The sequence below is a fragment of the Gekko japonicus genome, unplaced genomic scaffold, assembly GCF_001447785.1.
Source record: "Gekko japonicus isolate JY-2015 unplaced genomic scaffold, Gekko_japonicus_V1.1 scaffold106, whole genome shotgun sequence".
In the NCBI taxonomy this organism is placed as follows: domain Eukaryota; kingdom Metazoa; phylum Chordata; class Lepidosauria; order Squamata; family Gekkonidae; genus Gekko; species Gekko japonicus.
Window position 1 is genome coordinate 1,640,747 of NW_015170890.1, and position 26,532 is coordinate 1,667,278.

At 44.7% G+C, this 26,532-nt stretch overlaps 1 protein-coding gene across 2 annotated transcripts; it reads left to right on the forward strand.

Annotated features, from left to right (window-relative positions):
- The first annotated feature begins 2,308 nt into the window (after positions 1–2,308).
- CMTM7 (CKLF-like MARVEL transmembrane domain containing 7) lies at positions 2,309–16,085 on the forward strand. Of its 2 annotated transcripts, none has more exons than XM_015418405.1 (5): positions 2,309–2,498; positions 9,497–9,670; positions 11,145–11,243; positions 12,882–12,963; positions 15,039–16,085. In XM_015418405.1, exons 1-5 carry the CDS (start codon positions 2,361–2,363, stop codon positions 15,050–15,052), a joined length of 507 nt encoding a protein of 168 aa, XP_015273891.1. In that variant the 5' UTR covers positions 2,309–2,360; the 3' UTR covers positions 15,053–16,085. The 2 variants fall into 2 exon arrangements, with proteins under 2 accessions (XP_015273891.1, XP_015273890.1); XM_015418404.1 differs by lacking the exon at positions 15,039–16,085 and adding an exon at positions 13,504–13,575.
- The last annotated feature ends 10,447 nt before the right edge of the window (positions 16,086–26,532 follow it).

Sequence of the window (26,532 nt, forward strand, 5' to 3'; positions counted from 1 at the left end):
AGGCAAGTCCTTCCCCTTCCAATAGTTCCAACTTTTGAACACCTTTTTAAAAATTGTGTGTGTGTTACCCTCACAACAACCCTGTGGGGTAGGTTAGGTAAAGAGGGGGGCTGAGAATTCTGAAAGAGCTGTGACTGACCCAAGGTCACCCAGCTCACTTTTGAACACCTTTTTAAAAATTGTGTGTGTGTTACCCTCACAACAACCCTGTGGGGTAGGTTAGGTAGAGAAGGGGAGATTTGGCCCGGGGTCACTCAGCCAGCAGAGTGAGAATACAAACCTGGGTCTCCCCACATCAATCTGCAACTCTGACCACTGTGCAGTGCTGCCTCTACTGATCTGTAATGTTCCAGAGGTGTTGTAATGTAATAGTTTCTCAAACAAGTGTATGCCTGTCTGTTGGTCCACTTAGGAGTCTTGATCGTGGTTGTGTCGTGGTTTGGTGTAGTGGTTAAGTGTGCGGACTCTAATCTGGGAGAACCAGGTTTGGTTCCCCACTCCTCCACTTGCACCTGCTGATGTGACCTTGGGTCAGTCACAAGCTCTGGCACAGCCATTCTTGAAAAAGAGCAGTTTCTGTCAGAATTCTCTCAGCCCCACCTACCTCACAGGGTGTCTGTACTGTGCAGTGCTGCCTCTACTGATCTGTAATGTTCCAGAGGTGTTGTAATGTAATACTCAGTTTCTCAAACGAGTGTATGCCTGTCTGTTGGTCCACTTAGGAGTCTTGCTTCTTCTTGTGTGGTGGGCTAGTTGTGGCAAATGGTAGGGAAGCTCAGTATTTCTGTATACAGTTGTAGGGGCTTTGTTGCAATGTGGTATGGCCTGATATTATGTTCTTATTCCAGTGTGGGGTGTGTGGGGGGCTTTCAAAGTTTCTAAGCAATGTGCTAAGAAGGCAACTGTTCCTGGGGTTAGCCCAGGCCTCCCTAAATTTCTGGGGAGCCCATCCCTAAATCCCACATGGGTCCACCTCCATAGATAGTAACCATGCCTGTGATATCACTAGCTCCTCCCTATGATGTCATTGGGTCCCAGTTCTTTTAATGACTTAGCAATGCCTCTGGCCCGCTTGCCAATCCCCCGGGCCCGGCCCCGCCCCCCCCCCCCGGGAAATTGGAAAGTCTACACCCTTGGTCGGCACGGTCAGATTTGCACTTCTATTACAGTGCAAACCTAAACATTTGCCCTGCTTAGGATGGCACTGTTACATTGCACCTTAGCAGAAGAGCAATCAAAAAGCTTGATTAAGAGAATTGAGTGGTAGTTTTACAATTTAATTACTGTTCTTTATAAAAGGAAGTCTACGTGGTTGTCTATTGAGAGATATGTCTAGGTTGAGGTACCAAGCAGTTACTGGATCTAGATCAGTTTGATCTATGTGTAAGTCTTAGCTGTCATGCTAAGTGATTAAGGCAATTACAGCCAGGTGTTAAACTACCAGGTGTTACTCTTCTAGCATTGTTAGAGTAGGAAATTAGTTTATCCTGTTAGTGATTGGCTGGGGTTAGTATATAAACTATCAGCTTGATAAACTGGGTGGGGGACTTAGTTCTCTCCGACTAAGGTATGTTATGCTGTAAGACAGTCTGTATATCTCTGTGTAAATATTCACCATTATCTCTAAGTAAACTTTATGCACCTTCATCACCAGTTGGTCTCCAGCTTCTTCTTTACTGCACCCAATAGTGTCATCCCAGCGTACAGATCAGAACATACACCTAAAAGACTTACACTTACTTCTGAGTAAACATGCATCGGATTTGGCTGCACGGGACCTAACGCAGGAGGGCAGTCGGTTTCCATCGCTCCGAATACCTACAGATAGGAAGTGCTGTTGTTCTTTTTCAGCCTTCAACTCTCCCGAAAAATTACGCGAAGATGTGACTCTGAAAAGTCCTACTACAACATGTACCAGCCGTTAACGAAACCACAAATGGGAAAGCGTGCCCTGCCCGACGAGTGCCACAAGCCCCGCGTGCAACGCGGCAGGATGCACCACCCAGCCAAGCGGGCTCTCCGCCTCCCCGAAGAAACGCGCCAGTCCGCCCAGCGGCTCCGCGTCCTTAAACTCTTGCTCCGTCTCAACTTCAGCCGCGTCCTTGTTTACCGCGGGCCACCTTCCCTCCCTCTCCCCCGGCCGGCCGAGCTCCCAACTGCCGACGCCTCCCCTTCAGATTTCCATTGGGCTGCCAGGCCGGGGCTTTCTCCTCCTTCCAGCTGTGCGCCCGAGCGCGCGGCCGCCCGGCCCCGCCCTGTCCCGCCTCCGGAGCCAAAAACAGCTGCGGCGGCGCTGGGGGAAGAGAGGGGAGCAGCAGGGCAGCTTCGGCCGCGCCGGCCCCCTCTCTCCCGGCGGCGAAATGTCTCACGGGGTGCGGGTGATCCGCACCGACGTCAGCAGCGCGGGCGCCTCGACCTCTTCCTCCCCTCCGGACTCCGGCCGGCTGGACCGAGCCTACGCGAGCTCCTGCCCGGCCATGCTGAAGGTGGTCCAGATGGTAAGAGGCCAGGGGAGTCTCGGGGAGGTTCGTGGCGGCCTCGGCGCCTCCGGCAGCGCGGCCTTTTCGGATGTTTGGTCGCACGCGCTCTCCCGCCCTCTCTTCAAGGCGCGGGAAATGCAGGTGCGCCAAGTTTCTCCCAACCCAAGTTGGTGTTTTGGTCACACCTCGAGCTATGGCAGGCGCCTGCGTAAAAGGATGAGAATGGCTGCGCGGGCACGTGCAGAGTGCCTTTCCCTTGCCACTGTTCGCCCCTCTCTGGCTGAAGTTAGGAGACCAAACTGGGTTTGAACTCTTCTGAAGAGAGTGAACGAAAACCCCAGATGAGCCCTGGCCGCGGCGCTTCTCTGTCTAGAAATTAGCACTTGGTTCTGTCTTCACTTTTACTATGACTAATATTTGGGTTTGCTTTGTATCTCATGACTTATATGGAAGCTTTGTGTTAGAATTTCTCTCCTTTACATCCCATCCTTCTGCCAAAGAGTTCAGGGCGGCCTACAGGTGGGCTATCTCATTTTATACTTTCAACTACCTTGTAAAGGAGGGTAGGTATTGAGTGTGCGATGGATACCATACATCACAGAGAGACCAAAGCAATCCGCTAGACCACACTGGCTTCCATTTTTGAGAAGCAGTTCCCTTTGAATTTAGGTAGGTGATGGTTTGATACACATCTTGTTGCGTGTTAAACATGAATTATTATGGCATAAACCTCTGGGACCAGAGGTCATTTCATAGAAAAAGAGCTAGGGGAACTCATTAGCATAACTCATTAGTATATGCCACACCCCCTGACATCAGGGGCCCAGCGGTGGACCTGCAAGACCGGCGGAAGTGCGAGGAAGCCCCGCCAAGGCCCTCCCTGGCCACAGGCAGGCAGGGGTGGGGAGAGGCGGGGAGGAAGCAACTTATCCTCCCTCTTCTCCTGCCTCCTCCTGGCTGAATCAGGGCTGGAAGTGGGGTGGCCAGAAGCAGGGGGCGGGGCTTCTTCATGTGCCCTGCCCCTGCACCTCACCGGGGGGAACTGCGTTCCCCCCCAAATGACCTCTGTCTGGGACCATGTAGTCTTCAAGGTATCATGGGACTTTTGATTGTTCTGGATGCAGCAAAACTAATGTGGCTAACCCTTCTGGAGTTTGGCCTAGCCATGTGGTTTAATTTGCAAGTGTGCATCCTGGAAAGTAACAGGTGGCCAAAGTACCCCCCCCCCCCCCCCCCCCCCCCGCTGCACTGCTTGAAAATAACTATTGTGATGAAGCAGCAATTACCTTTTTAAAAATAAAGTCCCCCAGTGGGAGATGGTAGTAATGAGTGTGGAGGGCAGGCTGAGGAAGTAATCACTGGAAACTTGTCATGTGGTTGCTTTCTTTTGAACCAATCCGACTTGTCCTGCTTTTTGCCATACGTCTGTGATGTCTGAAATGCCATCAGCGGCTGTTTTAGGAGCTCTGTGATACGGGCACTCTTGCATGTGTGAAAGGTGGTAGGTTCCTCAGCTATAAGTCTGTCTTCTTCTTCTCCCTCTCCTGCTCATTGTGACAGATCAGTTCATGAGGAGGTGGCCGACATGGTGAGAGAATGGCCGTAATAACTGTTTTGTGGCAATGGGAGCAAATAGAATACATTTTTACAGCGCCTGTAATAGGAAACTGTGAAAACAGTCTGGTCAGGAAGCTGCTATCAGCGGTTCTCTTCTTAAGTATTTAGAATGTAGCAGTAATGTGGCACTTGAAAGTTATTGGCTCCTAGCCTGGTTTGTAAAAGAAAGAGTGGAGAGTTCTCTCCCTGTGGCCATTTCAAACATTAGACTGAGGCAGCTTGCTGCGGTTTCGTTTCTTTTTTGTTAAGTGTACATTTAAAACTAATTAGGGCCAAAGTAGATGTGATTTGGTCAGCTGTGTTTGTTCCCACAGCTAAGTGTGTTCATACATAAAGCAGCTGTTGTTTGTGCGTGACCACTCACACATAAAATGGGAGATGGGTTTAATTTTAACTTGAAAAGGGGAGTATATAATTTTTATACTGGGTGCTAATCACGAAAGCAGCAAAAGTAGCCCACCTGTGGCCGGACTGACTTCTGCATGCTCAAGGGATTTCCCCAAGATTGTAAAAAAAATATGACTTTGCAAATTAATGAAAAGGGAGGGGGGGAACTCCCTACAATTTTGATATTTAACCTAATTATGAGTTCAGTAGCCAGAAATAAAACACCACATTGCTGTAGTGATGGGAATCATCAGGGTTAAAACAGGAAGTCTCAGATGTGTGTTTCCTGTCCAGAAGCAGGTTGGAAAAGAGGGGTTTTTTCTGTTAGCTTGTTGCTCTGAACTTGCAAAAGAATAACAAAGAACAAACTAAATCAGCAGTTGCACATGGTAACTCAGATGCTGAGAGATTTAGAATGGTGGTCTGCTCAAAGACATAATGATCTGGCTGTTTCCTATTTTACTGAGTCTCTCACCTTGCAAATTCATGTTGCTGTGTAAGGGGCTTTATCTGGGAAAGATAAGTCTTCCAGGGTTTTTTTTCTTTTGTGGTTTCCTCCCACACATTGACTTTTTGCTTTGTAAGAAACCCCTGTTTCTGAAGATTTTTTATTCTGGAAAGATCATTTAAGTTTTCCTTTTTAAAAATACTTCCCAATCTAGAACCCTGTGGATTTCAGGGAGTGTGGCTTTGCATTGTGGATACAGAGCTGATGCCCACTAAAAAAAAATCGGTGCAGTTCTTTTCTAGATCTGGGACACAGTGGTGTGTGTTCTGGAATTGTTCATTGAATCAGTATGAAAGAAGTCACACTGGAGTGAAAGAGCGTAAAAGCTTTTTGCTGGTGGGCAGCTGCAAAATTTCCCAGTGGCTTTTCTGCAAATAAATATTCAAAAATGTTTTGCCTGTGAATTTAGAAATCCGACTGGAGTAGAGGGGTGCTTATCCATTTATCCTTGGGCTGTTTTCCTAATCAAAATCCTGCTCTGCTTCCCTTATGTTTGTACGTGAATCAGTATGGAGACCTTTGTTCAAAAGCTGCCAATGTTATTTGACCATCTGCCTATTCAATCGATTGTGGCCTTTCTTCTTTTGGTGCAGTGGTTAAGTGTGCAGACTCTAATCTGGGAGAACCGGGGTTGATTCCCCACTCCTCCACTTGCACCTGCTGATGTGACCGTGGGTCAGTCACAAGCTCTGGCACAGATGTCCTTGAAAAAGAGCAGTTTGTGTCAGAGTTCTCTCAGCCCCACCCACCTCACAGGGTGTCTGTTGTGGGGAGGGGAAAGGAGTTTGTAAGCCACTCTGAGACACCTTTGGGTAGTGAAGTGCGGGGTATAAATCCAATCTCTTCTTCTCTTCTTTATACCTTCATGTATGTACCTGTAATTTGTCAACCAGGTCAGTGCTTTGTTAACTGATAGCAAACAGAGGCTGCGATTCTTCTCCTGCCAAGCAGAGAGCAAGGGGCTCACTGCAGGGCTGTGAGAATTAATGGTCCCTGTCATTTCTCTCTCCTTCCTCTTTCCCATCCCGGGCATTCCACTGCTGTGCTGGGCATATTACAATGCATCAGACCATTCACAGGAAGTGGAAACCCTCCCAGTGGTTCACCGTGAACTTTCCAGCTGCCTGGGCCCCTTTGCCTAAGGGCCTCGATTGGCTATGAATGATAGGACCAGAGCAGGGCAGGATTGTAATTCAGCCACTGCAGAGGTCCTCTGCATTCTCATGTCTGCCTGCGTGCTGAAGGAACCAGATTTGTGACAAAAAAGCTCTCTGTGGCAACACAATCTTTATAGACGATTTATTGGTTTGCAGAAGCCATCCGATCTGAATTTTAAAAGGTTATAATAATTCTTCCACCGTTTTTCTCCACCTACTATTTAAATAAAGTCTTTCTAAGTAGGTGTAAGGCATTAAGAACTGCTTAAATAAGGACGATCTCCTGCCTGAGTGAAGTGCTGTTGGCAAAGGGAAGAGCCGAGCCCTGCCCTGCCCGGCACAAATGTTTTGAGAGAAGCAGGCTAGGCTAATGTGCCGCTTAGTGCTTTGTAGAGCTGTAAATGCAGAGGCAATAAATTCAGTCTGTCATTCCTGAAACTTTTAAAATGGACAGTCCTTTTTGTTATCTGTTTTGACTAGAGAAAATTCAACTGTTACACACCTCTCAATTTAACTACACTGTGAAAGGAAAAACCCATTATACACAAATTGGCTTTGTTGTCTCAAATAATTATGTTCGCTCCACATAACTTACACCATTATATCTTGGGCCCTGGGCCCTGAACTTTTTCTTTGTTTGCTTTGGGAAACTATTCAAACAAATCATTTCATTCTTTCAAGCAAAACAAAAATAGATGAATAAAACAGTGCAGTGTTAGGAAGGCATGAACAAATGCTTGATGCTTCCATGCAGTGTCTTGGGGTGGAGGCTCTTGTTTCAAAAAGCTTTCCACGTTTTAATATATGTGGTTTAGAAGTAACACCTATGCAGGTTAACAGTCAGTGGCATCCCGTCAGTTTGAGGATCTCAGAAGTTTCTTGTGACACTCTCCCCAGGTATATATATAGGGTTACCAGCTGCAGGTTGGGGAACCTGGATGTTTTGGGGATGGAGCCGGAGAAGGGCAGGGTTTAGGGAGGGATTTCAATGAGGTATAACACCATAGAGTCCACCTTCCAAAGCGGCCATTTTCTCCAGGTGAAGTAATCTCTGTCATCTGGATATCAGTTGTAATACCAGGAGATCTCCATGCTCCACCTGGAGTTTGGCAACCCCAATATATACCATTGCTTGTTTGGTGAGAGGGGAAATCAGTCACATTGGACCAGGAAAAGATGGTTAAATTATGGTTTCAGTTTGCAGTATATAACTGAGGACTGTAGTTTGCCGCTTAGTGAAAATAGCTCCCCCCCAAAAAAAAAAACCCACTTAATGCCTCTGCTTCTGCACACCTAAAAAGTGATATCTGATTCTTTGGCACATTAATATCACCCATGCTCTTGGAAAGTTTATAGGCTGCTGCTGACCATGAGTGAGATCTGTATATCTGTGATTAAGGAAGTAATGGCAGTGACTCTTATTGTTTATTGTAATAATAGTAATAATGATAATAATAATTTTGAATCAACCACCTGCTCCCCCCATATTTTATATGAATTTTTCAGCATCCCCTTCTGTGACTTAAATTCTTTTATGCTGTCAATGGTACAAATGGTGCTTCAAACCGTAGTATTTTAAGTGGAGTTATGGTTGGCTATTGACCTGGAGCTAATCTTCCATTGTTTGGTCGTCTTAGTAGAATGCTCAAGAACCACTGATAGCCTATACTGGATGAATGTAGTTTTGTACCAGGGCTTGTTAATACTTAGACACTTTGTGATAGTTTCTCATTAAACTATTTGTCACATTCCCGATGTTTCACAAATGTAATCCCTTCGTAAACTAATTTTTGAATATGAGATCCCATGTCTTTAGTCCAAATTTTTATCCTGCCCTTCGTCCAAAGCTCAGGATGACGTACATTGGTCTCCTCCCTCCTTCTGTGCTGCCTTTCAAGAACCCTGGGAGGTAGATTAGACAGAAGACGTGTCACTGGCCCAAGGTCACCCAGCTTTGTGGGTGTTCCAGATCACTGTTTGATGTGCCAACTGCTGTACCGTACTTGCTGTTAGACACAGAGCTGTGGGGTGTACTTGTAGACAGCATAGCTCCCCTCTTAGAAAAAGGTTGTACCTTTCGCTCCCTCTAAGCTGTGGAGTCTTGTGAGTAAAAATTCTACTTTGTGAGCTACTGGCATTAAAGTTGTGAGCGAGCGATTTGGCTAATGCATAAATCAGTTTGCTTTGGAGCCGTCCTCCCTGAGCTAAGACAAAAATGTGTGAGCCAGAGGCTAAAAAACTGTGAGCTAGCTCACACTTGCAGCCATGTCTACCGTTCACAAAATGTACAGCATTGATTTTTGTAGTAAAGTCTGCTTGTGTCTGCAAACTTGCTATATATTTTCACATGAGTTTAACTGATTTCTTTGGTCAGGTGAACTTGTTGTTCCTTGACCTATAAAATAGTGGCCTGAATCCAGCTGCACAGTTTTGACTACCTAAAGACAATGAAATTTACTTTTTTCCAGGGGTCGTTTCGTAGAAAAAGAGCTAGGGGAACTCATTAGCATAACTCATTAGCATATACCACACCCCCTGACATCACTGGAAGTGTGTCATAAGGCCACACACCTCGCCCCCAACGGTCCCGGCCGCTGCCGCCGGCCTTGCAGCTCCACTGCCGAGCCCCATGAGGGGCCCGGCGGTGGACCTGCAAGGCTGGCGGGAGTGCAAGGAAGCCCCGCGAAGGCCCTCCCTGGCCCCAGGCAGGCAGAGGTGGGGAGAGGCAGGGAGGAAGCAACTTACCCTCCCTCTTCTCCTGCCTCCTCCTGGCTGAATGAGGGACGGAAGCGAGGCGGCCGGAAGCGGGGGGCGGGGCTTCGTCATGTGCCCCGCCCCCTGTACCTCACCCAGGGGAACTGTGATCCCCCGCGTTCCCCCCCGAAATGACCTCTGCTTTTTTCTTTTTTTAAAAAATGGGGTGGCGATTTCCTTCTGCTCTTCCTGAGCTCAGTGTTCCCTCTAAGCTGTGCGGGTGAGCAGCCGCTCATTAACACAGGAAGCCCCACTCAGCAGCAGTCTGGAGCCGCGCAGAGCCTTGCACTGCCCATTGCCCATTTTAAGATTACAGCAGTTATAGTCTGCTCAGGATGTGAACTGCTCTGCTCAGGGAGGGGGGAATTAGGGAAGTCATTGACTGAGCCCCCTGAAATTTCCTTCGGGGGGGGGGGTCAGCATTCCTTCAGGAACGGCAGTGGTCATGGGCATTGTTGGAAATCACCTTTTAAGAACACATAAGTGACCTTATGTTTTCAGAACGGCATGGCTGAATACAATCCTACATTTAAAAAAAATGTTTTAGCTTTATTACACTTGAGCTTATTCCCTTTGTGGCTCTTGCCTTTCAGTTGTTGCTGCTGATAGCATTCATCTGTATAAGGAACTCAGTATGGACGGATTACAGTGCATACAGTTACTTCGAAATTGTCACCATGGGTGACTTCGTTATGATTCTTGTCTTCTACATCGTTTACCTTTTCCGAGTTTACCGATTGCTGACTTGCATCAGCTGGCCACTTGCGGTAAGTTCCTGCTCATACCTGAACTAATTATGTTTTAACAGCATATCTGCTCACAACAGGACTCCATAAAAACAACTCTATTGCAAATTAAAAAGCCATGAAATGTGACTGTAGGAGTAGCATGTATACAATATACAATCGGGAGCTGCCGCGCGCCGGAGGAGTCCATCAGGAGCCTGCCGGGAGATGTCGTCGACCTGTCCTAAGGCGCCAGGAAGAAACAACGGAAGCCCGCCCGTGGAATACAACAGGACCGCGCCGCTCGGATGTCGATAGGTAGCCCCTCCCCCAGTCGAATTGTGGCCCTAGGATAGGAACTAATTAGGCACTTAGGCCATATACCTGTAAACCGCCCAGAGACCCTCGGGTAAAGGGCGGTATACAAATCGAAGATATAAATAAATACATAAATATTCAGTCACAATAGTCCTGTCCAAATAGCAGCTGCTGATAGTGAATTTGGAAGAAAGGTAGTATTATTACCCTAAACGGAACAATTACTTTACATATTAATTTGGTTCGGGGCAGGGAGAGTAGTCAGTTTCTCATCAAAACAACAAAGGCTCGTAAGGACTAAGTAATTAATTATGGCATTAATGTGTTCCAGAGTCTACTGATGAAGGTTTGGCTTGTGCCATAACACATTTGTTAGTCTTTCAGGTGCTATTAATTAAAAAAAAATAGTCTAATGTTTCTATCATCCACACCCCACATATGCTTTGTTCCAACTTTTTCTATCACTTGAGGAGTTTTGCAACGATGGCATTCCCCACAAAACCAGATTGCCTTAGAGGCTGTGATGTGAAGTGCCGTTGTGTCGTTCTCAAGTTTGCAGTTACCCACAGGACTCATCAGGACTGAGGAGCCCTGCCACAGAGTTCCCTCTTTGCTTCTTGTAGCGCCAGCCTTTTACCTCTTGGCCCTATCTGTTTATTCCTGAACGTTGTTCTGAGCATTCATTCCCTTCCCCACCCTAGAACCTGAGAGAAATTAATTAGGGTATTCCCAGATGGTATCTTTCTGAGCTACCAGTTGGGGTCCTAGTAGTATTCAATAGGGAGTGCAGAAGAGGTCCCAGGAAAGGCCACGTATGCCTGCCGTGGGCATCTTTGCTGTCACCGTATAGAGCCAGCCATATTAAGTGGAGTCTGGCTGTTGGCAGCTATGCTGACTTGCCAGGGACCAGCATGAACAATACAACACAGGAATCCAAAACCGGAGAATGTAACATGACCCCTCCTGAAGTGCTTGGGAAATGTGCATAATGGTCTTGTTAGTTTCAGCAGAGCAGCAGGCCTCTGCCTTTCATTTTAGGAGATATGATTAAGGGCAGAAAGAATGAATAGTCTACTTTCAGTTGCAAGTTTCCTTTTTCATTGGCTAGCGCTGGGCTGCTTTAGATGCATCATAATGGAATGTTCGTTTGATAAGGTTTTCTTTGGAACTGGATTGTGCTTTTTTTTTTTCTTTCTAGGAGTTTCTCCATTACCTAATAGGGACCATCCTGCTTCTCATTGCATCTTTTGTGGCAGCAGCAAAAAGCTACAACTCAGGAGGACTTGTAGCTGGAGCGGTGAGTCTGTTTCACTACTCTTTTAATAGTATGAAGAATCCACTGCCTGAATTTCTTTTGTGCGTTTGTCTTGTGGAATGGGATCTAAGAGTGCATGCAAGATTTTCCATAAAATTTGTTACTGATAACCTTGCAAGAAGGACGTGAAATCCACACTACAGCTTGGGATGTATCATTGTATCCTGATGTTGTATGTGCTTGTGAGAGAGGGATGTTGTGCAAAACCTTGACTTGGTTCATACCCTTATTGGGCTGGAAGAATTTCCCAGATACGCTTCTTAAGGTTCAATTTAGGTGGTCATGGTAGTTTCTATACCTTATAAGCAAATACAGCTGCGTGTTTTTATAGATAAGGCAAATGGCGATACTCTTGGGTTAAGTAGTACAATGACAGTTCACCTATTTACACTGGATGTTGTAAAGTTCTTTTTTGTTGTTTATTATTACGAAAAATTAAAATAAAAATTTTTCAGGACTTGGTTCATACTTTGTTCATTCCAAGGCACAGAGTGGTTTTTAAAGGTATGCAACTGGTCAAGGCACACAATGTTGAATCATGCCTTGTCTTGTGGTCGTCTTGATTCTCCAGTTGTGGAGCCATTTATTTCTTCAGGTGACTTTTTTGCTGTTACTTATCTCCATAGGCCTCTGCTAATTTATTTTAGCAGAAGTTAAATCTGGCCGCTTTATTATCCTAGTCATGTCACAAGTCAATCCAAGGTCTCTTCTCTTTCTTTGTAAAAAGCCATTCATGGGACTCTTTTTGTAGTGAATCAAGATAGTTATTCCCCTGCTGTATCGAATTGCGCTCCCCCCACCCCAAGCTCCTTTTCCAACTGACTAACTCACATAGTCCAGGTGACAGTGTGATGCAAGTGGAGACCAAGAGCATGGGTGAAAAGGGAAGTTGTAGAATAAATACCTCCTAAATGACTCAAGCAAAGAAGTCTTTGGAACCTGTGCAGGAAATGTTCACGATGGATTGTGGCCATGGTCCCTCCTTTTTCTCACAGTGCAGGAGATCTAAACACCTAATTTTAAAGTAGACCCTGCCAGTATGGTCAGAGTCCACCCAGGTGGGGTGTAGTATGGTGCCGTCACATGTATTTTAAGGGTTTTGGACCACAGCTTCTTGTGATCACCTCTCTTTTCCTCTGTCATAACTAGAATTTACATTAATTGACTGTAACAGCAGGACAGGTGAACATATGGATCAAATTGTTGGCATGCAAGAAATCTTGGGTAAATAACTATTAAATATTTGCTTAAGAGAGGGCTGTGTAAGAAAGCTTACTCAAAGTGGCTCAGTGTAATTTCTGGGTTTTTTTTATTTTTGCATTTGTGTGTGTGTGCACCCATGCCTGGAAGTCATGGTAACCTCTGGCGACTCCTACTGGGGCATGGAGGACATTCAGAGAGAAGTGGCTTGATAGCCTTCCTCTGGCCTCCCAGCCCTGGTATTCTCTGGAGGTTTCCCATCCACATACTTGCCAGGGTTGGCCCTGCTTAGCTTCCGAGACCTGACGAGATCGGGCTTGCCTGGGCTATCCAGATCAGGCCTTAAGTGTAACTTTTAGGTGTATATAAGATTATCTAAAGCAGACAGATTATACTGAATGTATTTCTTTTTTTTAACAGACATTTGGCTTTTTAGCTACATTCCTGTGCATCTTAAGTATATGGCTATCATACAAAGTTTCATGTGTGACTCAGTCAACAGGTAAGCATCTAGTCAACTATGTTGCACCAGTTTAGTACTGCACACTAGACACTTTACCCCCATATAGCTTAACTTGTGTTTAGCTAAACCCAGGATGGCCAGTCGGAAGTCAGGTTAATTGCATTATTGTCCGAACCCCATAATGTGTTGATGGTGAGCTACCAAGGTTTGGAATCCGTCAGATGGGGGGAGTGGCATGTGCACAGAAGTGCTTTGACATTCAGCCAGCTTCAATGAACATGGGAGCTAACTCTTCTGCAAACTCAGCCTATAGGCTCTGAGTGGAAGGCTGGTTATCAAGGAAGTACTTCTGCCTTTAGAGGTGCTGATTGGAAGATGGCAAGGCCAGCGATAATCTTGGCCATGAGAAATATTCTCTTGGCTGAAAGAGTCTGTAGATATTATACAATATTATACAGAACAAGAGGGAAGTATATACGACGTGCCATTGGTGCCTTCTCAATTTAAGAAATAATGTAACAATTACCTAGTTGCTTCGGAGAGTCATAAGGGTGCACCCCAATGTTTTCCCCCTTTCAGCCCATGGAATCATGAGGACAGGACCCGACAGATGGGAAGCAATAAGGGGGCAGACGAAGTGAAAAACTGCAGCAAAAAAGTACTATAAAAAGTACTATGAAAACAGCTCTTGTGAGGGGGGGAATTAAAAAGAGCAAGCTAGAATGAATGATGCATCTCTGAACTGAAACATGTATGTGGGATACATATACAGACAACAGCTTCCTCGGTATTGTAGCAGTAAGCCAGGAAATACCTCAGGCAAGTAGAAAATTGGGTATGGTGGCCTGTTATTTCCTGATGAATCGCGGAAGGCATGTTCTTGCAAATTAGTCTCTGCTGCAGGAGATTCATACTACAGGGCAGGTGTTTGAGACATGTTGTGTATCACAAGATGGCTCTGTTACAGTTTGTTTTTAATGCTTAATGCTGTTTAAATTTTGTATATGATTTTTATGGTACAGGGTACCAACGCTGTAAGCCGCCCTGAGCCCACTTGTGGGGAGGGCGGGGTATAAATAAAAATAATAAATAATAAATCACAAATCATAAACTGATTCCTTTCTGAAGAAACATCTTTCGCCAGCTAGTGTATCTCATTCCCTCAACACCTGACATCTGATTTTGCATGTACTACCACCAAGACATGACCTCTGATTTTGCATATATTACCACCAAGATATAGCTATGCATGTTTGTCCTTAAATATATGTAAGACCCTAAAAAAATCAGAATGTGTTTGCTCATTAGCAATCTTAAATGCAGGAAAGACAAAAATATTTTAAATACACTTTTAAAAATCAACTCCAGATTCCAGTCAGTATTATAATTTAACAGTTGATCTTTAACAGCTATGGGCTGAGAATCTTCTGAAAGGTATTTTATGTCTCAGCTTTTTTCACCACATACTTTAGATTGTTAATCTCATCTAGCTTTGGTTGCTGTGGTGGCTCAAGTGGTTAAGATGCTGAACTGGAGACCAGAAGGTTGGTAGTTCAGCAGTTCGAGACCCAAGTGTCGCATGGCGCAGTGAGCTCCCGTCTCTGGTCCCAGCTCCTGCCAACCTAGCAGTTCGAAAGCAAGAAATTGCAAGTAGATAAATAGGTACCACTTCGGTGGGAAGGTAACAGCATTTCGTGCACCTCTGAGTCTAGTCACGCCGGCCACATGACCACGGAAATGTCTTTGGACAGCACTGGCTCTTTGGCTTGGAAACAGAGATGAGCACATCCCTAGAGTTGGATTCGACTGGCTTTCGAGTAAGAGAAACCTTTACCTTTACCTAGATTTGGTATTTGTATAGAAATTGTGATAAATGTTGCAGTTGCAACATGTAATAGTTAGAATTGCACTTATCTGGAAGGAGGACTCGCTGCTTCAAGGTGCATCTTGATCAACGCAAAAAGATTATATTTGGTTGGTCTGTCAGCCCAAGTCCAGCCATTCTCTGAGTGATACAGAAGATCCAACTGCCCATGAACCATTTGCAGAACTTTCCTGTTAATGTAATGTTGATGGTACAAGTCAGATGCCTCCTTTCGTTTGTCTTTTTAAAGATGCTGCTGTGTGAGTCTTCTGTCCCTGCTAGACCAAAGAGGGGAGTTTACATTAAGCCCAGATAAGAGACGGCTAATGTGTGCAAGATGGGACAGTGCAATGGTGGTCTTTGAGGATTCGGCTCCCAAGCATCAAGGGGACGGCCAGCAGAATTCTGCCTTCTGAAACTCTGCTCAGGTTCTCAACCTACAAGTGGGTCCAGCAGTCCATATGCTGCCTTTTCCTAACAGCTGTTGCACAGTTTGTTGATCATCTGCTGAGGATCTTGAATCCCACAAGTATGGAGTTGCTGTATTTCTGCACCCTGATACACACATACTCACTCACTCACACTTTGATTCCAAAGTGCCAATGTGAAAGGTTGCATTGCCTAGATAGTATGGCACTGCCATTGCTAGGAGCATACTCCTGTCGTCTTTTGCATCAACAGTATTCAAACCACCTGGGAAGCTCGGTTGAATGAGGACCTGCATAAACTATCAGGATGGAAAATGTATTCTGCTTCTTTGATTCTCCAGTTATGGCTGGCAAATGCTATAGATCTACTATGAATCAGCAACTGTAAACTTATCAGTGGCTGTCTAATGAGCGTATCTGTTGCCTTGGCCTCTTTCCTGGCTTTTGGTGCTTATTGCTAGAAGAGGTATTTTGTAAAATGCAGCTTGAGTGTCTTACTGTGAATGAACCAGAGTTTGTTTTGTAGTCCTGTCTAATTTAAGTATTTTACTGATGACCAAATTATTTTAAAACCTGTAATTTTAGCTCAAAACCCACTTGTTTTATTTCCTGATACACTAGCCTCATTGCATGTATACCCCTTCTTTGCCAAGATCTTGTCTATAACATCCTATGGTGATCTTGCCTTCTTCCCTCCGTCACGTGCAGGAATTTCCCTTCTGCCTTCTTTTTTTGCTGAGTAGCCCCTTTATCTGTTTTCTTCTTAAGTGTTTGTCTGTGGATGTCCCACCTAGTCGCTATATGTAAGTATGTATATATGATGCTGGCCCAGCTCAGGGACAAAATCACCTTCTTATATTCTGCTTTTGAAATGGCACGAGAGGCTTTTGAAAGTTCAAAATAAAATGTTTTATTGGAGGCGGTCATGTGGAATCAAGTGTAGGATGTGTGACGTAAACCAATAATAAAACTGAGGTCACTTTGTATTCACATAAACACCAGATAATTTGTTGCTAACAAGTGTTTCTGCTATTCAACAGTGTCTTTAAAACTTTGAGGAGAGAGGCTTTCTTTTCAGTTTCTGCTTAAATATTCAAGCATAGGTTTCTGAGTTTTGCTGACACTTAGGGTTTAGAAGGCAGGAACATATAACCAATTTCCCAAAATCTTTCTTCACTAGAAGCTATTTCCCTTCTTAACTGAGTAGGGATCATGTCTTTATTAGAAGCTATTTCCCTTTTTTGGCTTGAATGAGGATCCTCCTTGATCCACTTGCTCTCTTAGCCTCCTTCCCAGTCCACAGCCAGTGCTTAAATGTCTCTTTGTCAACTGTCAGTTCCCAGCTATCATTCCCTAACTGACTTCTCAACAGAATTCCCTTCCAACAGCCTGTCACTCAAATGGTTGTCCTGTCAGACCACTGTGGAGAGTAGCTGTGAGAGCCAGTTTGGTGTAGTGGTTAAGTGCTCGGACTCTAATCTGGGAGAACCGGGTTTGATTCCCACTCCTCCACTTGCACCTGCTGATGTGACCTTGGGTCAGTCACAAGCTCTGGCACAGCTGTCCTTGAAAAAGAGCAGTTTGTGTCAGAGTTCTCTCAGCCCCACCCACCTCACAGGGTGTCTGTTGTGGGGAAGCGAAAGGAGTTTGTAAACCGCTCTGAGACTCCGAGTGATGGGCGGGGTATAAATCCAATCTCTTCTTCTTCTTCTTCTTCTTCTTCTTCATCTGAGTCCATTTAACTAGGACTCATCCAGCCAATCTGCTTTTGCTTTGCTAATGAATCATTTAGCAGTGGTGTCAAAAACAGTTACTCTTCTGGAAGGTGGTGCTTTTCCATGGCAGTCCTTTGTTTTCAGTCTTCAAAACACAGTTATTTTGTTGTTCCTGGAAAATGTGACTTCTCCCTCTTACTTCCCACATTTTCCCCCCAGTGCACAGTGCTGTGCGGTTTTAATGACACTAGCTCATACTCAACAGTGCCAATATAATCACTGATTAACAACTTTGTTACTTCGTTCAGTTGAGAAGTGCCCATTGCTTAATTCATTCTGGAGAAGCCAAGCATAAAAGGGAGCCTCTCTTCCACTAACTTTCAGTCCTGCTCTGAATGGACTGCAGTTTTACATTTTAACACCTGGCATAAAGAAGGAAGAGAGGGATGTACATAGAGCTCTAAAGAATTGTTCTAAAAAGAGAGGATCCTCCTAGACATGTCTGGAAAAATCACAGAGAACCAGAATACGGAAAAACAGAATTTGAGTAGGACATAAAATACCCTTATGCAGTAAGTTATCAGGCATACATGTAGTGCCAGATATTACAGTACCCTTTGTGGGGTATAAGAACATAAGAGATGCCAATGTTGGATCAGGCCAAAGGCCCATCCAGTCCAACACTGTATCACACAGTGGCCAGAAATACCAGTGCCATCAGAAGGTCCACCAGTGGGGCCAGGACATTAGAAGCCATCCCACTGTTGACCCCCCAAAGCACCAAGATGACAGAGCATCACTTGCCCCAGAGTCCCTATCTATACCTTGTGGCTAATAGCCACTGATGGACCTCTGCTCCATATGCCTATCTAATTCCCTTTTGAAGCCGTCCATGCTTGTAGCTGCCACCACTTCCTGTGGCAGTGAATTCCAAGTGTTAATCACTCTTTGGGTGAAGAAGTACTTTCTTTTATCCGTTCTAACCCGACCGCTCAGCAATTTCATGGAGTGCCCACGAGTTCTTGTATTGTGAGAGAGGGAGAAAAGTACCTCTTTCTCTACCTGCTCTGTCCCATGCATAATCTTATAAACCTCAATCATGTCACCCCTCAGTCGTCGTTTCTCCAAGCTAAAGAGCCCTAAGCGCTTTAGCCTTTCCTCATAGGGAAAGTGTTCCAACCCCTTTATCATTCGAGTTGCCCTTCTGAAGTCCCACTCAACACAGGTGCAGTGTGTAAAAATCAAAAAAGGCCATTAAATATCCTAATGGGAAGTAGTCTGGAGAGATGGCAAATGTCTGGACAGATCTACACTTCAGGGTTATTCTGCCACCAGCTTGCCTCCTGTTATTCTACACAGAGCTTGAAACTAGGCTTACAAGTGAGGTATAAGACTTGGTGGTCATGTGCCCAAGATGAAGGGAGGAAGAAAGAGCTGCCAGTAAAATGTAGGCTTCAAGATAATGGCTCAGATTGTAACTCCTCACATAGTCCTTAAAATAAAAGTGAAGGGCAGCTCAACAGTCGCTCACGTATAATGGCAATATTAAAAGGCTCTTGGAGTGTGAGGGTAGACTGCATTTGCTCTAACTAGGGGCTGGTGTGTTGTTCTGATAAGATATACTAAAAAAAAAGCCGAATCTGTTTTTTTTTCTTTAAAACTTTCATGGGATTACTTATTAGTGAGGGAAAGGCAGTTCTGTATAATTTACCAGCTCCTGTCTGATGTCATCTGTTAGCCCACTGGGTAAGCACTATACCTTTTCTGCTTTGGCTAGTAGCTAGCTTACTAGCTGTAGGGAAAACAAGAGTGGGCTTTATGCCCCATCAGTAATGTCAGGCAAGTTAGCTGAGTAAAGTGAATCCTTACCTCTAATGGGTCAAAGTTTTGGTACCAACATCAAACACACTAAAGGTTTGGTACCCACATCAATCACACATTAGAGGCTAAAGTGAGGCAATATCTTGATGGGCCCACTACTGTCCAGAAAGTCAGGAATGTGTGTGTGTGTTTTTGTAGTACAGAAATTGTCACAGCAACAGTGTTCCAAACTGTTAAAGATCTAGATGAAGTTCTAGATCCAACTGTTGACATGTTAAAGGCCAGCAGTAGACAAGAGTCCAGAGACACAGGCTTGCTTGGTGGGCTCCCTTCTCCCTGCACCAGCTATCTAAACAAATTTACGAAAGGGTTACTTCCTTCCTCCAGACAATGTTGATAACACTGCCCTTTTGGTTGTGTTAACGGCCGAGGCAGTGTCCAGTGTATTAAAAATATCAACGCAGAGCACTTAAAAAGCTCGGCAATGAAATGGTACTCTAATGAACAGCGGCATTAAAATACTGAAAAGACCACCAGCAGCAAAATATTAAACTCAACATACAACACAGAAAATAGCTCAAGCGGTATGGTGAGGAAAAAATGAGCAAAAAGCCAGCTGGGGGAAGAAACCTTTTACTTAGTGCCAGGCAGATGTCTGTAGGGTGGGGACTTTCAGAGTTTAGGTTCCACAGTGGCAAATGACTCTGACTCATCCCTTGGGGCCATCCACAGCAGGGCTTTCCTACTTCTCTTTAACTGAGGGGGGGAGGGGGCTCCAAGGGGAGCAGACAGTTCTTTCAAGTAGGCACGAAAGTTCTCTGAACTCTGCCAGCCCCCATAATGCACTGAGGCACTGCAATTTTGGTCCACTTGAAAGCAAATTCTTATCATCAGGAAGAATACAAAGGATCCTCAGTTAACAAGATCCTTGTTCATGCCCTCATAGTTCTGCTTCCTTCCCCCCCCCCCGAAACATTTTTACACATGCGTTGCCTCGTCAATCAACGGGACTCCACAATCTAGCTTTGTGCTTGCATCTTTGTGGCAATTTGGTGCATAAGAGTTTGTTACTGTATTTCATGGCTTTTAATGACCCCTCACCCCCAAAATCCCAAACCCAGAACGTTCCAGCAAACACATATCCTGTTTCATGTCTACACTGTGTAGAGTTGTCTCACTCTCCGCCATTGTTGAGCCTGAGGCAGGCCTTGCATCTCTGGAGTGAAGGGAAGGGCTTCCCTCCCCTGCTCTCTCCCCACACGGCATAAGGTTCAGTAGCTCAGGCAGGCGTGTGAGATGGCCAAGGAATCCAGAGGAGAACAAGCTGGCTGTGGAGAAAAGGTACTAAAATCCTCTCCACCTCCCACTAGGGTCAGCTTGCTCTTTTCCCAAGTGGCTGCCATGTAATGGTGACTTTACTGTCTCTGCAGCCAGCTTGCTGTCTTCTGGGCAGCCACCTGGGTGCTGGGATGAGTGCAGGGGCTGCAGAGGGTGAACCCTTTACATCTGTCCCTGGCCCAATGGTCACAGCTCTGGGAAGCTTGCAGCTTACCCATTCTCTGGTCTCTGCAGCATCTGTTTCAAGGTGGGAACCGCCTGCCAGTTACAAGCTCTGCTGTGGAATGGCCTTGCCCACTGTCCTGGAACATGGGGGAGGGCTACATTTGGAACTGATGTTCAGAAGAGCCACACGTGGTTCCTGAGTCACTAAGTATCACTGCTTTAAGATGTTTTCTTTTTGCTCTAGCAGCCTTGATGGCAATCGCCAGCTAGATACAGTGAACGGAACAGCTGATTAGCAGGTAAAGCTGCATCTTGTTTTTCAGGTGTCTTCGCTGTTCATCTTCTACCCAGCTCTCATTTGGTGAAATGTTCTTAAGTCTTAGCAAGATCACAAAGCTCCAGACTGCTGCATGAGCAAAAGCAAAATCCAAAAACAGGAGCCATGGAATATCTTTTATTAGGACCATCCAAAAACAATGCACAAGCTTTTGAGTTCTCTAGAACTATTTATCAGACTTTTTTTAAAAAAATCCAGTGTGGGGAAGAATTCTGGAGAAATGAAAAGCCTGCATGCTGCTTTGTGTAATTTTTGGTCGATCCTAATAAAAGATATTCCACAGTTCCTGTTTTAGGATATCACAGGGTAATGCTTTCTGTACTGGCCAAGATGAACATTTAACCCTGGGTTTCTGAACCTTGTTTGGCCTGCAGGGCACTTCTAGAGCTGTGAGACAGGGTGGTCGGTGGCATCCTCAGCTGGGTGGTAGCAGGCTGGTTCTGCTGTCCAGTTGATTGGCAGTGAGGTGAAGGAGGAGCAGCTTTTTCTGTGCAGGGCCTGCTGGGAAAATGCCCCATCTACCTTCCAGGAGAAGCTCCAGTACGCAAATTGGCACCTCTGGGTGCCATATTAGAGATCACTGATCTGTTTAAAACCTAACAAGAACCCTGCTGGATCAGACCAGTGGTCCATCTAGTGCAGCATCTTGTCTCAAAGAGTGACCAACCAGTTCCTCTGGAGGGCCAACAACAGGGCACAGAGGCTTAGGACATCTCTTGATGTTGCCTCCTGGCACTGGGATTCAGAGGTTGACTGCCTCTGAACTTGGAGGTTTTTACTGCAGATAATAAAGAGGATTGAGGTGAAGGGAGGGTGGAAGATGCCATGGCATACCAAAGTCAACATCCGCATTACCTCCACTTATTTAATTGTAATAGAACATTGTAAAATTAAAACCAAGATTTTGTTAACTGATTCTCTGGGTAAATAGCTTTCATTGGAAATTCATTTTTCAGCTAGGCAAGATATAGTACATCTGTATACTAATAATACTATCAAATAACCTAAAAAGGCGGGGAGAGACAGAGAGAGGGGAAAACCCTGTCCGTATCTCATTTTCTTCAGTAACAGTGAACAGGTATCTTCCCACTCCCTCTTGTGGGATCTATACAACTATTAGCAAGGAGTCTTTTCTGTATTACAAATAAGGATATCAAAACAAGAGTCAGTCTCCAAAGTAAATGTTTTCTTCCCAGAGGAAATGCTATTAGAGCAGTGTTCATAGAGGGTGATAGTGCAGGCATTGTGCCAAGCCAGTGACTTAGTTCTGGGTGTCAAGAGTCTCCGTGTCGTTGAGCAGATGCTCCCCCTCCCAACGTAAAGTGTGTGATGCCGGCATTACTCTTGCCACTCGTAAGAATAATCATCTTAGACAAACAGAAGGGTGTTAGTCAAGGATCTGGGAGAGCCAGGTCCAAATCCCAACTCTGTAACTAGGTGACCTTGGCCTAGTCACACACCATATCCTACCTCACAGTGTTGCTGTGAGGACAAAATAGAGGGACGGATTATGGGCACTGCCTCGAGCTCCTTGTAGAAAGGCTGTGATAAATAAAATCTGAGGGAGGGAAGGGAAATTAAATCAGTCAAGCCCATAGGCATCAGCCTACAAAGTGCCCATTCCACACATGACTTTCGTTGTGCAGTGCTGGGGGCATGAGTGTCAGAAACAGGTGTCTTCATACCACATTCACAGCTCATCTCTGGAGGCGAAGCCAACCTTTACAGCAGCTCTGACATCACACAAGATCAGCCAAAGAAATGTGGCCTACGTGTCTGACAGAAATCAAGAGAAACAGGAAGCAACCCACTGCTGCAGAATTTGCACGGAAACAGAGAACGCACCACAAACAATGCCTCTCTGGCATGTATCTAACTATGGGGGGGGGGGGACCAAGTTGCACTTACCTGTAACTATTGTGCATCAAGTGTCTTCTGTGCAGGCACACATGAGGACTGTGCACGAGCAGGCCTGCCCCTGGAGAGGTTTTTACAGCTAAAAGCCTCCACGGGGTGCTGTGCACTGGAGCAAGAAGCTTGCCCCCTCCCAGGGATCATGAACTCCCACGCAGCAGTGCCCCCACCCTCAGCACCTTTAGCACTGCTGAAAAAAGAAGCATGCAGTGGGGTAGGAGGGAGGGTATGTGGGCCTGCACAGAAGATAATCGATGAACAATAGTTACAGGTAAGTGCAAGTTTGTTTCCATTCCTTCAATTTTACGATTATTAAAGTTCAACTGTTGGTTTATCGTTATTGACTTCTCCTTCAGTGGCAAAAGGAACAAGATGGGGGCGCTGCTGCGTGGGAACATGTGGTCCCTGGGCTGGAACAAGCTTCTGGCTCTAGTGTGCAGTGCCCCCTGGAGGTTTTAGCTCTAAAACCTCTCAGATGGCAGGCCTGCTAATGCACAAGTCCATATGTGGGACTGCACAGAACATTGATGATGGAATCTGCATTATGCATTGTTTGTCAAAGTTGAGTTGCTTAAGAATGGATCCACATTTTTTAAGATACAATGCACCAGATATATAACCTTTTGACCTTCCAGAAACAATCCTATTATATTTTTGAGGAGCTGCAAGAGCAATATAATGTATGGAACACATCTCTTGAAGCAATAATTGTGTGAGAAATGTGTAACACTGAAAGGAAATGTCATAAAATTTTGGAATGGAAAAGACAATCAGAATGGAGTGCATGGCTAATGCTCCAGCTTTGGCACTGCAAAGGAGTGCAAGTCCTCAACACCTCAGAAAGGTCAACCGTTCCATCCTACCAGAGAACAAACGATGATGCAATTTCTGTCCACTTCCTCAAGCACAAATGACTTCTTGCTACCAGATTTGCAACCAGCAGAAGATAAAAATACAGCAAAGTGTTTTCTACAGCTTTTATTAAAAATGTAATTACAAAAAGATTAAGTAAATCCAAAGATGCAATAAAAATTGATGCTAAAGCAGCTAGGCCAGAATGTACAATGCTGACTTCAACTGTAATTAAACTGACACACGATAATCAGTTTATGGAAGGGTTGGGATTTTTTAAGGTTCCATATGTTTCCAAAGATCTCCAAACACATATTCCATTTATAATAGCTGAACATTATCTAATTTTTAAAAATACAAAGCATAAACAAAAATCAACATTTTTTCCTAAATATTTGTTATCTTTACCTATTTTAAATCCTGTTATAAATATGTTTTAAAACTCCTCAAACTGTCTCCTCCTTTTCGAAATCTGGCTGTTAGTCAAACTTTTCTACAGTATGGATGGAATTTACAAGATAATTACTCTTATCAAGTTTATCTGAGGGCTGCAAACGTCAAACTTTGAAAGGCTTTGGGTTGGATCCAAAGGTGATTTCTGTCACACAAACACAAACCATGAAATTTTGCTCTGGAAGCACAGGGAATCCTAAGGAACACCGCAAGGAGTAACCAGAGAGTCTGCAAGGGTTCATCTGCAAAAATCATCCTGCTTCCCATTATTGGAAATTTACTGCTGGATCCAACCCCTTGTCTTGGCTCTGCAAGCTATCTGGCAATGAAATGCTTACTTAGAAACAAGCCCCACTGCCTTCATCATTGTCAGTGGAATTTCCACATTATCTTTGAATCTGTCACAAGTTGAATTAGACAAGCAAAAAATTAACAAAGATCTGAGAGGGATACCATTTGAAGAAATAGATGTTGTATAGATTAAACCAACAATTAAAACTTTTGCTGATAGCCTGGCAAATAAATAGCTCACGAAACCTTTCACTAGCTCACCAATGCACACATATCATGTTAATAATTTATAGCACAATGACAGCTCCAATGAAGAAAAAGGCAACTTGCTTCCAATCTTTAACACCTTCCCTGCCTAGGCACTTGGAAGTGATGAAGCTGCTGCTGATGGGAGGTGGATTCTCCTCAGGTTATGTTACATACACACACAAATACCCACATAAACTGTAAATGCACACATATACCCGTTGTGTGTGATTGAGAAAGAGAATGATATTATAAAGTGAGGCCCGGTAGCCTAGCAATGCAAAAGAGGTTTTCACACTAGTATGCAAACCAGAATGGAATGATTTAAAATTCAAGAAATAAGATTTAAATAAAAAAGCTTTACGTTTATTAGATACGTTGTACATGAAACGGCATACTGCCTGATTGCTATTACCTTGAATCATGCTCATTTCAAAGTTAATAGAGCCTGCATATAATCTCTAAGGGTGCTACTCTTAAACATTTCCAACATTTTTTCACTATTTTAGGAAATAATGTACGACCACCCATTTTTGAGTATAATGCTCATGACCTCAAAACTAGGGCTTCTTTTTATACCTACAACGGTTGCTGGTTTTCCTAAAACAGTGGCTTACTAGGATGGACACTTAAAGGCACTTCATTTTTCCAGTGCCCCCTTTTTTGTTTTAATCAGCCTTCCTTTTATAACGGTAAACGCAGAAATGTGACTCATCTCCATCAGAAGCACCTTCTTTTTGGCATCTTCTTTCTAAACAATTCCAGGTGGGTTTGCTGTATTGTTTGGTGGCAAAAGAGCAAGATTCAAGTCCAGTTAGCTCTTTAAAGACCAACAAGATTCCCAGGATATCATCTTTCAAGAGTCGAAACTGATACAAAGGGACAAATGAAGCATTGACTCTCAAAAGCTCATACCTTGGAAATCTTGTCGGTCTTCAGTGCTATTGGACTGAAATAATGCTCTCCCTTCCAGTCTTTGTTAAATACCTGCATCTGCTGCAGCAAAAGAAACAGACTGTCTTGGGGTGCTTTAGAAACTATATATTGTGACACAAGGTTTCATGAGCTGGAGACCGCTTCAGCAGAGCTCCCAAAAGCTTATTTCACAATAAATTTGCTAATCGCTGAAGGCCTGAAAGCCTCTTGGTAGGTTTTGTTTAAGTATGGGAACCTTAAAAGTCTGATTCTTGAGATAAAGTACGTGGGCATGGGTAGCTTCAGTGAGAGGGTAGCAGTGATAAGTGTGTCAGAGCAAAACAAAAATTCGAGTCCAGTAGCACCTTAAATTCTGACATTTTCCGGGGTATCAACTTTTCATGAGTCAAACCTCACTTTTGTCAGAGCGTAGCTCACAAAAGGAAATAACTGTCCCTCTTCAGGTGTTTACAAACACCACTCCACATGGCCAATTCATCACCAGTTGGGAGTGCGCCCCGCCTACCCCAGTTGGATCTTCACCTTTTTTGATTAGCTCTCATTTTCACCAGAGCTCAGCACGGTAATGAGGCATGCACCAGAGCTTCTTATGCTGCTGAGCCTTCTGGCCACACTCGGTAATAACATTTCCTTTCGCCTTCCTCCAACCGTCTTCCGTCTGCACCACTGGATGCAAGTGTATCTGCCAACCAAGGGTCACGCTTTATGCACTGGGTGGCCAATGAAAGCTTATGCCGGGATAAACTTCTTTAAGGAGCCATAAGGTTCTCCCTTATATCTGTGATGCTTTAGCATTGGCACCTCTATGGAATTTGAAAAAAGGAAGCTTCAGGCGAAGAACCAAAACTGCTTGCTCAAGGACAATTAACCATGAACTAAGGACAATTTATTTTATTACATTTTTACCCCACCCTTCCTGCAAGGAGCTCCGGGCGGTGTTTGTGGTTCTCCCCTCCTCTGCTTTATCCTTCCAACAACCCTGCAAGGAAGTGAGGCTGAGACTGTGATGGGCCCAACATCACCCGGCTGGCTTCCATGGCAGAGTGGAGATTCGAAGCTGGGTCTCCCAGATCCTAGTCTTGACACTCTAACCCCTATACCATTCTAGCTCTTGTCACAATTTAGGTGTGACCATTGCGGGCTCCCTTAGAAGGCAGCAAGTTGGGAGAGAAGCTTCCTGCTCTAGCCAACATGCCATAAATCATATCAGTTTCCCTTTCCCAGACAGACTCCTCCCACCTTTTCTAA

Coding starts and splice junctions, on each gene's coding strand:
- CMTM7 (XM_015418404.1), top strand. CDS start 2,361: ATGTCTCACGGGGTGCGGGTGATCCGCACCGACGTCAGCAGCGCGGGC. Junction 9,671..11,144: donor GCATCAGCTGGCCACTTGCG/GTAAGTTCCTGC, acceptor TTTTCTTTCTAG/GAGTTTCTCCATTACCTAAT. Junction 11,244..12,881: donor GAGGACTTGTAGCTGGAGCG/GTGAGTCTGTTT, acceptor TTTTTTTAACAG/ACATTTGGCTTTTTAGCTAC.